At 54.1% G+C, this 12,653-nt stretch overlaps 2 protein-coding genes and 1 long non-coding RNA gene across 4 annotated transcripts; 2 read left to right on the top strand and 1 right to left on the bottom strand.

Annotated features, from left to right (window-relative positions):
• Positions 1-72: 72 nt before the first annotated feature.
• On the top strand, positions 73-5,052 carry HOXD9 (homeobox D9). Its single transcript, XM_058300609.1, has 2 exons — positions 73-3,664; positions 4,010-5,052. Exons 1-2 carry the CDS (start codon positions 2,899-2,901, stop codon positions 4,249-4,251), a joined length of 1,008 nt encoding a protein of 335 aa, XP_058156592.1. The 5' UTR covers positions 73-2,898; the 3' UTR covers positions 4,252-5,052.
• Positions 5,053-7,961: 2,909 nt separating this feature from the next.
• On the bottom strand, positions 7,962-10,675 carry LOC111760073 (uncharacterized). Its single transcript, XR_009186550.1, has 2 exons — positions 10,586-10,675; positions 7,962-8,667 (listed from the first exon to the last, which is right to left on the bottom strand). It is a non-coding gene; the product is annotated as an uncharacterized lncRNA (long non-coding RNA).
• Positions 9,952-12,262, top strand: HOXD8 (homeobox D8). 2 transcript variants are annotated; one of them, XM_058300610.2, is made up of 2 exons: positions 9,952-11,066; positions 11,467-12,262. In XM_058300610.2, the coding sequence occupies exons 1-2, from the start codon at positions 10,490-10,492 to the stop codon at positions 11,757-11,759; spliced, it is 870 nt and encodes a 289-aa protein (XP_058156593.1). In that variant the 5' UTR covers positions 9,952-10,489; the 3' UTR covers positions 11,760-12,262. The 2 variants fall into 2 exon arrangements, with proteins under 2 accessions (XP_058156593.1, XP_012374377.2); XM_012518923.4 differs by having other exon boundaries at positions 9,954-11,066; positions 11,464-12,262.
• The last annotated feature ends 391 nt before the right edge of the window (positions 12,263-12,653 follow it).

The following is a 12,653-nucleotide window of genomic DNA, read 5'->3' as shown; positions in this document are numbered from 1 at the left end:
CCCTCTGCTTTCTGAAATGCAAATATGTGAGGGTGGAAATGAAAGCCTTTGGAAGGATTATTTTCCAGTTTAACTACCTGTTTGGGGCAGTTTGGGAAGAGCAATAGGGAGCAGGGGGAGGGAGATGGGAGAGAGAAGCTGGAGGAGGCCTTAGGGCGCTAAAATTTGGTAGTGCCCTGGGGATGGAGGAAGTGATAGTAGGGGAAAAAAGGGAGCCCTCTATCCTCTCCCACCCTCCCCCAAAGATAGTCACACAATTGTGCTTTCTGTGGGTGTGAGCTTTCCTATAGCTGGAGCCTTCTAAGTTAGCCTATATGTCCAAGCCGCTTTTTTTCCTCACAGCTCCCCACGTTGCACGTGTCTCTCTCTTTGGTTTTGGTTGTGGGGCCCCTGGTGTGCCGTTGTCAGCGGCCAGGTTGAAATCAGCCTTGCCCACCTGGAAGCCACTGGCCCTCCATTACAGGCACAAGGACAAGCAGCAGTGAAACGTTACATTGGCTCCAAGTTTGTCCCCTCCCCCCCATCCCTATCCCTATCCAAGAGCAAGACAGCCAGGCCCCAGTGAAGCCCAGGATGGGTAGGTTTTCCCATCTCATTTTAAACCTGGTTTCCCTGTGGAAGGATTTTATGCTCCACCATTACCTTTTAGTGGCCCAAATGGCATGAAAGAGAATAAAGGAAAGATTCTCCCCAGTCAATTCTCTCCTTGTTTAATTAAAAAATACTGGTTGGAGCCACTGTATCTGGAGGCGAGGAAATGTGTGAAGGGTGACTGAAAGAGAATTTGCAAATGAACGTGACTTCCCATGAAGTCCAATGTTCAGTGACCCCCATGGCTTGGGAAACTCAGGCCAGCTTTCAGGGACTTCTGCAGAATCCAGTCCTGCCTGGGAGAAGGGAGGGAAGGCCTCAGGGAAAGAGCTCACCAGGAACTTGTTGCCCCAGGTCCTGTGGCAGTTTCAAAGGGTCTCCGCCAGTTCCAGCAGTTTCACAAAACTCATCATTTTTGTCCCCTCACCTTTCCCCAGTCCCTAGAAACAGACCATTTAGGTGCTCGAAGCCTAAGCATGCCACCCCGGGAATCTTGAGACACTCAGCATTTACTTAGTTTTAAATTTCCTTCTGAACACCAGGAATCTTCCTGGGTTCCAAGACAGAACCCCTTAGGGGGACATTTTCTGGGGTTGGGCGGGAGAGGGCTAGGAATCAATCCAGGTTGGGAGCACTGGAATTCAATTGCTCCGGACCTCCTTTGGTTGAGTAGGAAAAAGGGTAATTCTAACTTCCTGTCCCCCACCATGTAAGGAGCCCCATTAGTTGTTGATACCGGGCCATGTCTTGGAGAAAAACCTGTGCGATACAGGCAAGAGCAGCCCCTCTGGAACAAAAACCAGAAAGCCATGGGCAAAGGCAGTAAGTAGCCTTCCCCCCGCCCCTTCCTTCCTTTCTGGGGCTTGAGGTGGGCCAGGAGCACGCTGAGGTTGTTCTAGGCAACTTGTGGAGCCCGAAAGATGCCCTCCGCCGCTGGCGCCGGGGCTGCTTTTGTCACGGCTCCCAACAGGGCTTCCAAAGCTTTGTACCATGGATTTGGGAGTGACAATGGGCATTTCCTCAGATTCAAGGCTGCCTAGCCTTACCTCTAAAGGCCAAAAAAAAAAAAAAAAAAAAGGAAAGAAAAAGATGGAAAAAAAGGAAAAATTAAAAAGGAAAGAAGAAAATAAAAATCGGAAGGGAGTGGCTCAAGGTCCAGGCCTCTCGGCGGAATTTTCAGACATCTCTGGAATACACGGAGGCCTCTGAGAACGGTTGCAAGCGGCCCTCCAAGAGAGACGCGATTCCCTCTCGCCCCACTGAGGCAGGGGCGGGCGCGGGCTCCACGCTGGCATTTGGGCTCTCCTCTGTGGCACGTTCTCTTCCAGGGCCTTCCCAGCCACCCCGGAGGAGACGAAGCATCCTGGTCGCCAGCCCTCGCCGCGCCGCCTCTCCCACCCGCCACCCTTCCGAGGGCAGCCAGGAGCTCCCGCCGTGGCCGCCGCCGCCGCGCGGGGCCCCGCCCGGCCAGGCCGCCCAGCTCAGCCCTCGGGCCGCGGCGTGTGCCCAGCCTCACGCCGGGGGGTGTGTGGCTGCGCGCGCGCGTGTGCGTGTGGCAGAGAGAGGGGGCCCTCCGAGCTTCTCCATCCGTCCATTTTATTAGGGACACATTAATCTATAATCAAATACACCTCATAAAATTTTTATTGAAAGGCATAATATCATTACAGAGGTCCTCCACCTGTTTTAAACAACACGACAAGCTGTGAGAGCGTGTGTGTGGATGTGCGTAGGGAGGGGGTGGTGTGGGCAGGCAGAGGGGCCGGGAGGAAAGAGCTCCCCTCGGGCGCCAGGGGGCCACCCCTGGAAGCCCGGCGGCCTCGGGCCGCTCAGGCCCTGGGCGCTCCCGGCTGCTCTGGGCTCTGGCCGTGAGCTCTGAGCACCCAGGACGCGCGGCCCGCGCCGCCCGGAGACCCAGACCTGGGGAGCCAGCGCCGGGGTCCCGCCTGCCGGCCGCCGAGCTCCCCGAGGAGGCGAACAAATAGTCCCCCGGCGCCTCCTGCAGCCGCGCCCAGGCCTGTGGCCCCAGCCGCCGCCAGGAGGACCGGGCCGAGCCGGGCGCACCGGCCCGGGCCCGCGGGCACTAATTGCGCAGCTTATGTTGATGAAGATTTTCTTTTTTTAAATCACAGCAGCCCCCAGTTTAGCGGACTGATTTACTCCGGGTATTGGTAAATATGATCACGTGGGCCACGCGACCAATGGTGGAGGCTGCAGCCTGCGAACTAGTCGGCGGCTCCGGCGCCGGCGGGGAGCGGCGCGGCGGCGGCCAGTGTAACCTTGGGTGGGAGCGCGCGGGGCCTCAAAATGTCCTCCAGTGGCACCCTCAGCAACTACTACGTGGACTCGCTCATAGGCCATGAGGGCGACGAGGTGTTCGCGGCGCGCTTCGGGCCGCCGGGGCCCGGAGCGCAGGGCCGGCCCGCAGGTGTGGCCGACAGCCCGGCCGCCGCCGCCGCCGAGTTCGCCTCGTGTAGTTTTGCCCCCAAATCGGCCGTGTTCTCCGCCTCGTGGTCCGCGGTGCCCACCCAGCCCCCGGCGGCGGCGGCGATGAGCGGCCTCTACCACCCGTACGTGTCCCCGCCGCCCCTGGCGGCCGCCGCCTCGGAGCCCGGCCGCTACGTGCGCTCCTGGATGGAGCCGCTGCCGGGCTTCGCGGGCGGCGCGGGCGGCGGAGGCGGCGGCCCGGGCCCTGGTCCCAGCCCCGGCCCGGGCGGCCCAGCCAACGGGCGCCACTACGGGATTAAGCCTGAAACCGGAGCGGCCCCGGCCCCCGCCGCCGCCACCTCCTCCTCCACTTCCTCGTCCTCCTCCTCCTCCAAACGGACTGAGTGTTCCGCTGCCCGGGAGTCCCAGGGGAGCGGCGGCCCCGAGTTCTCGTGCAACTCCTTCCTGCGGGACAAGGCGGCGGCAGCGGGAACCGGGGCCGGGCCGGGGATCGGGGCCGGGCCCGGGCCCGGGGCGGGCAGCTCATCGGAGCCCTCGGCTTGCAGCGACCACCCGAGCCCCGGCTGCCCGCTGAAGGAGGAGGAGAAGCAGCATCCGCAGCCGCCGCAGCAGCAACTTGACCCAAGTAAGTGCAAAAGAAATTGCCCCCTGATTTATTGCTGAAACCTGTAAGGCTCGAATGTGCAAAACTGATAGTTTTACTAACCTATAAAAACGTCTAGACGCCTACCCTAGCCTAGGCGAGCAACACGCATCCATAAAAAAGCTTCCCATAACCACCTACCCTGGGCGCGCGGTTTGTACGGTAAACAGAGCGCCGGCATTAAGACTTTATGATAATTCCCCCCAAGTTGTGAAAAGCGGCCATCCTCGGTGAAATTAATTTAACGACCTCTCTCCCCCACCCTGTCGTCTCTCCCTGCCTCCCCTCTGCCCCTCGCTCCCCTTCTCCAAACCCCCCTCTTCGCAGACAACCCGGCAGCGAACTGGATCCACGCTCGCTCCACCCGGAAAAAGCGCTGTCCTTACACCAAATACCAGACGCTTGAGCTGGAGAAGGAATTCCTCTTCAACATGTACCTCACCCGGGACCGGCGCTACGAGGTCGCCAGGATTCTGAACCTCACAGAGAGACAGGTCAAAATATGGTTCCAGAACCGTAGGATGAAAATGAAAAAGATGAGCAAGGAGAAATGCCCCAAAGGAGACTGACCCGCCGCGACGCCGGCGGGACCGCTGTGCTTTGCAAAGTCAGCGGGCCTTGATTTGTTTTGCCTTTTTTGTTGTTGTTGTTTGTTTGGTTTTTTTTTTTTTTTTTTTTTTTTGTTTTTTTGGTGGGTGCCTGATTTCTAGAAACTCTCCAGCGATTTGGACTTTCCTCTTTCCTTTTTTAGGTAGAAATGACTGTGGTTGGTCTCTGTAAGGTATTTGGGGGACTCTATTTGCGTGCTTTCTGTGTTGGAGAAACCAAGTGGCTTTGGGGTTTCGCCTTATCCCACTCCCTCCCTTTCCTGTCTGGTTGGTTCTTTAGGAAATGCTATCGTTTGTGAGTGCACGCTGGCTTGGGGAGCCCTGTCCTGTGTAAATTACCGCCCATGTTTCTGAAAAGTGCTGTAGTTTAGCCCCCAACGCTGCCCAAGCAGAGGCCAAGCGCCCCCGTTTCGAGAATGAAGGCAGAGCGACCGCAGTGTGGACACCCGGCAGCTGGCCCGGGCTGAGGCCCGGCCAAGTTACTCACCAGCCCCTTATGAAAGCCCCCTTTTCCTCAGGGAGTCTGCGGGCCCTCGGCCCAAACCTTGAGTGGGGCTGAGACAGGAGCCCAAGGTCTGGGGTTTTGGGTTTTTTTTTGGGGGGGGGGTGTCTCAGTGCACTGGAGGAGCTGCCCTCTCCCCGGCAGGGCCCGGCCAGCGTGGGCGGCTGCGGGTGGCTGCCTTCCCGGTTCCTGACCGAGGACCAGTTGTAAATGTGACCGCTTCCTACCAATAAATGCTGACTTGATCAAATGGACCCTGACGCTGGCCCTGGTCGCTGTGTGCCTGCTTTCTCTGTCTCTGTTCAAAATATCACGTCCAGCGTCTTCTCCCACATACCTGGGAGGAAGGCCTGGCTGGAAATCCCAGACCCTTTCACCTGAGAGGTCTCTCAAGTGTCTAAAAGCTTCCCTTTGTGTGGGCAGTCCCAGGTTATTCAGACCTCAGTCCCGGGGTGGGGGTAGGGGTGGGGGTTATCTTGGTCCCCTCGCCCAGCCTGGTTGCAGGGCCTCCCTGAACTCTGTGCCCCAACCCTAGTGTCAACCTCCCAGCTGCTCTGGGTGGAGCCGGTGGACCCCAAGAGGTGGCCATCCTCACCCTGCACATTTGGTACCCAAGCCTCCCCCTGTGCCTGGAGCCCCAGCCGCCCACCTCTGTCTCCAAATAAGTGAAAGGCCAACTCTGCAATCTGGAGCAATTCCCCAGCTCCGAGAGGCTCGATTGCTCTCGGTGGCCGACCCAGTAAGGCTGTGAGCTTCTGCTTCTCCCCACAGGAGCCCCAAATTGACCTTTGCAGATCAAAATGGTCAAGGCCCTCCTCCCCAGTCACCCCCACGCCCCAGTCGCCCCCCTCCTGCCTCCTGTGTGTGGTTAGTCCCCAGCTCTGCCGTCTCAGGCCGCATTCAGAAGCTAAAATGAAGGTCATTGTGAGCGAGGGATTCTAGCCCAGAGCAGCCTTTGCAGGCCCAAGAGGCGGTGGCGCCGGGCGTCTCAGGCTGAGCGGAAGGTGGGGGCAGTGGCAGAGATCTTGGGGATCCTGATCAAAGAAGGGGTGCGAAGAAAAACTCAAGAGGGCTGGGAGGGACAGCCAAGGCCCGGATTCGGCAGAAGGTGCTGCGAGCCTCCGCCCCGGCAGCCAGCCCGATACCTAGAACTCTTTGAAAACAGGAAGAGCCAAGGTGTCATAAAGCCATCGAACCGGCGAGACGTCTGGAGGTAATGAGTTTACGACAGGCCCGGCGCTTTGCTTTGAAACCATCTCATTTTGATGTTTGTGTTTGTGAGAGACAGAAAAATGCAGACAAAACTGAGTCTTAAAATCTGGACAATAAAATATAAACAAGACAGTGGTGGACCAAGAATGCAGGGGTTTGAGCCCCCGGGTGAGGTGTGAGCACCCAGAAAATAAAAGTAAAGTGAGTAGGAAGGAGGGAGTGATGAACTTCGATTTTTAAAAATGAGCCAGCTATTTGTAGAACTCCATGGTGGGTGGTTCTTTACAATACTCTGGCAATGGCTGTATCTAGCCAGTTCTTTAAAAATATATATCGGCCTGGGTTTTTTATGGGGGGGTGGGTGGGTTGTGATTTGGGGTCGTTTAGTTGGAAGAGGATCTCCCAACCGCTTGGTCAGAGGTGAAAGACCAAGTTATGCAGACACCCTTTCACAAAAATAGCTGGCTCTCCACTCCAAAATTCCCAGCAAAAATATTGTTGAAAATTTCATCTATTTCGTCCATAGAAAATACACTCATTACACCCTACCTGGAGGACAACATTTTTGAAAATGAGAAAAAATTAACCTCGCAGAAAACACCTGATCTGTTAAAGTCTTTGCTTTTTAAAACCCAAGTGGTATGTTTAGCCAATCCATCTTATTTCTGTGACTTTAGATATAAATTAAAAACCTCTTTTTGCACATAGAAGTTCGAACGAACACAACCTCAAATGGAACTGTCTAGCCCACTACTCAGAAATCAAGCAAAAAGCTTTCAGTATGGCTTAGATCACTTCAACATAGCCCAGTTAAATGGGTCCAGAGCACTAAAATTAAGTTTAAATAGCAAATATTTATAATTTAATGCTCAGAATAACAGCTTTAAAAGGGAAAAATTAATCATCTTTGACTTCTTTGATTTCCTAGTTTTAGAAGTGCCTGGCCTCTCTGAAAGAATGCCTCTTACAGTTGATATTTGGAAAGTTGTGGTTTTTGTTTAATCTAGTCAGTCCTATAATTTGGTTTAAAAGACACAGCTGGGTGATTACAGAATGGTGACCAACTGTGTCTGGCAAAAGAAAGGCTGAGAGCTTTTGGAAAAATCAGTACTGTAAGCTCCTGGGAACACAAATGGGAAAATCCTCGGCATTCAGAGGCGCCTGTTTGCTGCACTTGACTTGTTGACAATCAAAGGAATGAGGCACTAATAGTGTCAGCGGTCCAAGCCCTAGTCAAACCAAAGTGGTTTAAGACTGGAAGTGGTTTAAGATGAATGAAAGGGAAGTTAAATTCGGTCGGCTTGCGGTGGCATTTAGCCACTAGAGAGCGCTATTGCTCCACTTTCTGATCTCGTAAACCGGGTTGCGGAGGGGGAAGGCGTTGATTAAAAATACTTAAAATCTTATTTTTAAACTCAAATTAGGATAATTTTAACCAAAAAATAAACAACGTGTACTTTTAAATTCTCCCGTCGTAATTGAGAGGTATAAAATTTTGGCTCAGTCAGGATTTCAGAAAATTTGGCCTATGGCACATAGTCCCTTAATTATAAAATGTTATGGTAAATTAATAATTCTATCAAAACAGTAACGTGTGAAAGCATAGGTCTTTCTTTACGAAGCTGATGCCCTCATTTTATATTAAGATTAAAAACAGAATGGTTTAAAAAAAAAAAAAAGCTAAACCAAGTGTTTCGTTCCAACAGGAAATGTTGCCTTGTAATCTTTTCTAAATTAGGCCCAAATGTGTAGAAATAAATTTTGGTAGTGTTCTCGTTTCTTCCACTACCCTCTCCTCAGGACGTACACAGTTCTAGGTGCCTTGTATTACCAAAATCAGGGCTCGCTCTCCTATTTTTTGCCCATTCCATTCCCAAACCCACTCACTTATGGAAGGTTGTTTAAGTAAGCAAACGCCCTCACGCCAAATATTGAAATGAAAAGCACAATCACAAAGTTAGCTCCAAGTCTTTATTGAAAATATGAATATTTTAACTGATTTTTGCAAGATCGAAGTCCAAAGTCGTTAACTGTCAGAATCAGTTCGCCTTCGGATTTAAAGGAAGTTTTACCCGGTGATAACCTGCAGGGGGTGGGGAAAGGTGGGGGAAACCTACTCCCAGTACCCCCACGACATAAAATCTCCTGCACTTCTTACTAATTGAAAAATTAAATAAAGCTTGCCTTTATCTTCTGTACGTTCATTAGCAATCTATTTACCTTAGCCATTTCCAACCATTCCCGGAAGAAAGAGTTAAAATAGTCTTAGAAATGTTTATCTTGTTATGCATTTCCATCTCAACCTTACGGTCTCTATTTGAAAAATACGATATTCAGTCCATCCGGACCAATCTCCGGATCGCGCTCGCAGGCGGGGAGGCAACGAGTTGCTGTCACTCGCCTGCTGCGCCTTCGGGGCCGTCTGCGGTTTTCAGACATTTGCATTTGTCGTGGAGAAGTTGGCGGGGTGTGTTTCAACGTCAGCGGGAACGTCGCGGGTGGGCGCGGGCGGGTCTCCGAGGTCGATTCCCAAGGCCGGTCGGCGAGGCAGCGTCACGGGCCTGCATTACCTCGCAAGAAAAGGACTCGGTTACCCAAGGAGCTCGCGAGGAAGGCCGAGTGGGCGAGGGAAACCACGTACCAACAGGGATCCGTTACACTTACTGGACATAAAAACAGGGAAAGAGAAAAAAAAAAGAAAATTGAAGTGCGGGGAGTGGGGGGCGGTTGGGGTGTAACGCCCAACGGCTTTTGGGGAGCTTCTAGGACTGTTTTGTGACTTTCACGCCCGACTTGTCCGCAGGGCTCGGGTGGTTTCCCTTCATCCTGGCTCACAGACTAGGCCGAGCCTGCTGTTTCTTTTGGAAAAAAAAATCAGTGACCAAGTTGCGCCCCGCGCCCGCTTGGTGGATAACCCAGTGTCGCCCGCAGCAGATGGGCACCGCCTGCAGCCGGCACGATCCGAACGGCGGCCCGGAGGGCTCCGTGGGGGCCTCGCGGGTGTCCGCCCCCCGCGCTCCTCCGCGGGCCACAGCCGGCTCCAGTCGGCTCCGCGCCGGGGCCGGGACCTGGGAGCCGCGCGTCCTGCCCGAGGAAATGCCACCCAGCCCAGTGAGCGTCCTCCTTCCCGCTCTGGAACATTGCTGCCCGCCTCGCTGTTTACTCCCGCAGCAATGCTAATGCTTGCTCCACATTCTTCACCCCCCTCCCGTCCTCCCCCAGCGCCTGGTGCTGACGTCTATCAGGGGTGAAATGATGGAAACTATATTCATGGGCATGGTTTCCATTAAATATCAATTAACCTGGGAGCCCCAGCCAGGCGTGCAATGCGTCAAGGGTAAATGTACATCTCATTTCCCCAAGGCCCGCTCGGCTGGACAAGTAGGGCGTTGATTGGCATTGATAACGCCAGCTCTGGGGCCATGCTCGCGGCCTTTAATCGAACCACTTAGAAAGGCCCAAGCTCAAACGCACGGTACGACTACACCGCTCGCCCAAGTTCCCTAGGCTGCGCCCGCGTCCAGGGGTGCAAAACCACGGCTGACCTCTTTGCGGGGGTGCTCCAGGGGCTCTGGGAAGGAAATATTTACTCTGCAGCCTCCTGGGAGTGGCTGCCCAGCCTGCCCAAGTCTAAGGTTTTGCCGCGCCCCCTTCCAGCCAGCCGCGGCCCGCATTCCCACCATCCCGGGCGCACGGCGAGCCCTTGGCAGTGCGGATTTATGGGCCCCCTTTAAGGCCGGCGGAGGCATCTCGCGGTAGCGTGAGGCGTCTGCTGATCGTAGTAACCTCGCCCCCGCGCGGATCCCTCCGCGCGGTTATCTCGTCCCCATCCCTCTGCCTCTCGGCGCATTGGCGTGGTGCGAAAATGCCTCGCCGGGGCGCGCCGGGGCGGCAGCCTCGGCGGCGGGAACGGTGGGAGGGGACCGGGAAGGGGGGCGAGGTGAGAGGTGGCGGCGGGCAGAGGGTGTTTTTTTTCTTTTCCCTCCAGAGCGGGGGTTTGTAAACCGAAGCCAAATATTGTCCCCGTGGGCCGGGCGCACTTTTTTTTTTTAAAAAAAAAACTTGTCCCGGTGCGCTCAGGGCCGCCTGGTGCCTCAGAGGAAACTGGAGGCAGCAGGGCAGGTCATCTGGGGCGTCGGCGATTATACCGCGGCCCAACCGGCTCGCGCCGGGAGAGGCCAGGCGGGTGGCGGCGGCGTGCGGGGGCTGGGCGAGGGCCCGCGACCCGCGAGGGAGGCGGCGCAAGGCCGACGCGGCGGGCGCTGGAGCCGGCCATGAGCGCCCTGTAGTCGGGCGCCCGCGGCTGCCGGGCCTCAGAGGCGGCGCGCGCGCGCGGGCGACAGCAGCGACGTAGCCCGGCGGCCCCAGCGGCGGAGCAGCCGCCCCAGAGGCCCTCGCGGCAGTGCGGCCGAGGCGCTCCCCGCCTGTTCCGCGCCGCCCACCCGCCCTCGGGCCCCAGCCGTCGCCGCCGCGGCCGCCGCCCGGATGAGCTCGTACTTCGTGAACCCGCTGTACTCCAAGTACAAGGCGGCGGCCGCAGCGGCCGCGGCGGCGGCGAGCGAGGCCATTAATCCCACTTACTACGACTGTCACTTCGCGCCCGAGGTCGGCGGCCGCCACGCCGCCGCCGCCGCCCTGCAGCTCTATGGCAACCGCGCCGCCGGCTTCCCGCACGCGCCCCCGCAGGCGCACGCGCACCCGCCGCCCGCGGGCCCCGGGTGCGGCGGCGGGGGCGGCCCGGGCCCCGGCTCCGGCCAGGACTACTTCCACCCCGGCGGGGGCAGCCCGGCGGCTGCCTACCAGGCCGCCCCCCCCCCTCCTCCGCAGCCTCCGCCTCCGCCGCCGCCTCCCCCCTGCGGCGGGATTGCCTGTCACGGGGAGCCCGCGAAGTTTTACGGATACGATAACTTACAGAGACAGCCGATTTTTACGACCCAGCGAGAGGCCGAGCTGGTACAATATCCTGACTGTAAATCGTCCAGTGGTAATATTGGCGAGGACCCAGACCATTTAAATCAGAGCTCGTCTCCTTCTCAAATGTTTCCCTGGATGAGACCACAAGGTTGGGATGCAATTTTTTTTTTTAAGCCGGGAGAGGGGAAGAAATCTGCTTTCATCTCACGTTCTACCTCTAAAACTCCCTTTCCTCTCCCTCTCCCCCTCCTTTTCCTTGGTTAGCCACAGTGGCTCTTATTCATAAAGTATTAGGCTTTTTTTTTTTTAAAGTAGAAACCATGTAATGATGATGGGGACAGAATAATTGTGGACCTTCCCTCTGCCCCTCTTGCCTGCACACCGTGCATATATAGAGAGCGAGCGAGAGCGAGAGATCTCACAGAGCACATCTAGGGAGCTATATGTTTCGCCCCTCAGACCCATTTCAGAACTCTCCAGCAATCTGAAGAGGCAGCATTATATCTTTAAAAGTTCATTTCCCCCTTTTTGTTTGTTTTAATCAGCAGCTCCTGGTAGACGAAGAGGAAGACAAACCTACAGTCGTTTCCAAACCCTAGAGCTGGAAAAGGAGTTCCTTTTTAACCCTTATTTGACCAGGAAGAGGAGAATCGAGGTTTCCCACGCTCTAGCCCTCACGGAGAGGCAGGTAAAAATCTGGTTCCAGAACAGGAGAATGAAATGGAAAAAGGAGAACAACAAGGACAAATTCCCGGTTTCCCGGCATGAGGTGAAGGACGGGGAAACCAAAAAGGAAGCCCAAGAACTGGAGGACGACAGAGCCCAAGGCCCAACAAATTAACTTCTACCTTTAAAATTTTACCACAGACTATTAAAACTAACGGTTCAACATATACTAGTGGACACCACTTACTTCTTTGTTGGAAAAGACCTTCCCTGTGTTTCAAGCTACCTTCATGTCATTCACTGCTCTAGAGGTGTCTGTGCTTTGAGAGGGATTTGGGTGTTTTAAAAAAAAGTTTCTAGTACCGCATAGAAGCAGCCCTTGAGCTGTCCTATGTAAGAGTAATTTGATACTGACCTTGTAGCTATATTTTTATAATGGTAGTTTTTAACGCCTGAGCTGGTGATTTGCCTCAACAACGTAAACTTCCTAATAATTAGCACTAAATAGTTGAATATAAAATGCTTTATTAATCAAACAAGTGCACTTGAACATTTTAAATCTTTTCCTTGTGGGATTAAATTAAAAGAAATTATTAATTTTTTTTAAAAAATTATGCCTTCAGAAAATTTACTTTATATAATTTGATTAAAATGTATTATTTATGTTTTTTCTTTTTTCTTAATGGTTTGGGTGCGTTTTGTTTACTCCTAAGGGTTTCTTTGAGTATTTTGAAATGTAATATTGGGGGGCGGGGAGTCTCGGCCAAATATTCAAAAAACACATGTTAGCTTAAGACTGTAACATGTAGTTCTGGCTCTTCAGCTTCCTTAAACTTGGGAAAACTGTGTTGCTCCAGTGACAGAAGTTTCAGGAAATGGTAAAGTTGACATTTAATCATTTTTCTAGAAACCATAAAAATTATGGCAATTAAATAATCTAGAGGGAATGAATACTTGAAAAGCCAATTACATCTCACTCAACTTTTTACTGCTGCAAGTCGCCTTGTGGATGCGTCTCTTACTTTCGTTTTGAACTGCGCTTGTAATCGCCTGAAATCACTAGGTCTTT

Source organism: Dasypus novemcinctus, chromosome 7, assembly GCF_030445035.2.
Source record: "Dasypus novemcinctus isolate mDasNov1 chromosome 7, mDasNov1.1.hap2, whole genome shotgun sequence".
Classification (NCBI taxonomy): Eukaryota; Metazoa; Chordata; class Mammalia; order Cingulata; family Dasypodidae; genus Dasypus; species Dasypus novemcinctus.
This window is presented reverse-complemented; position numbering and strand designations above follow the sequence as displayed.

Coding starts and splice junctions, on each gene's coding strand:
- HOXD9 (XM_058300609.1), top strand. CDS start 2,899: ATGTCCTCCAGTGGCACCCTCAGCAACTACTACGTGGACTCGCTCATA. Junction 3,665..4,009: donor GCAGCAGCAACTTGACCCAA/GTAAGTGCAAAA, acceptor CCCTCTTCGCAG/ACAACCCGGCAGCGAACTGG.
- HOXD8 (XM_012518923.4), top strand. CDS start 10,490: ATGAGCTCGTACTTCGTGAACCCGCTGTACTCCAAGTACAAGGCGGCG. Junction 11,067..11,463: donor TCCCTGGATGAGACCACAAG/GTTGGGATGCAA, acceptor TGTTTTAATCAG/CAGCTCCTGGTAGACGAAGA.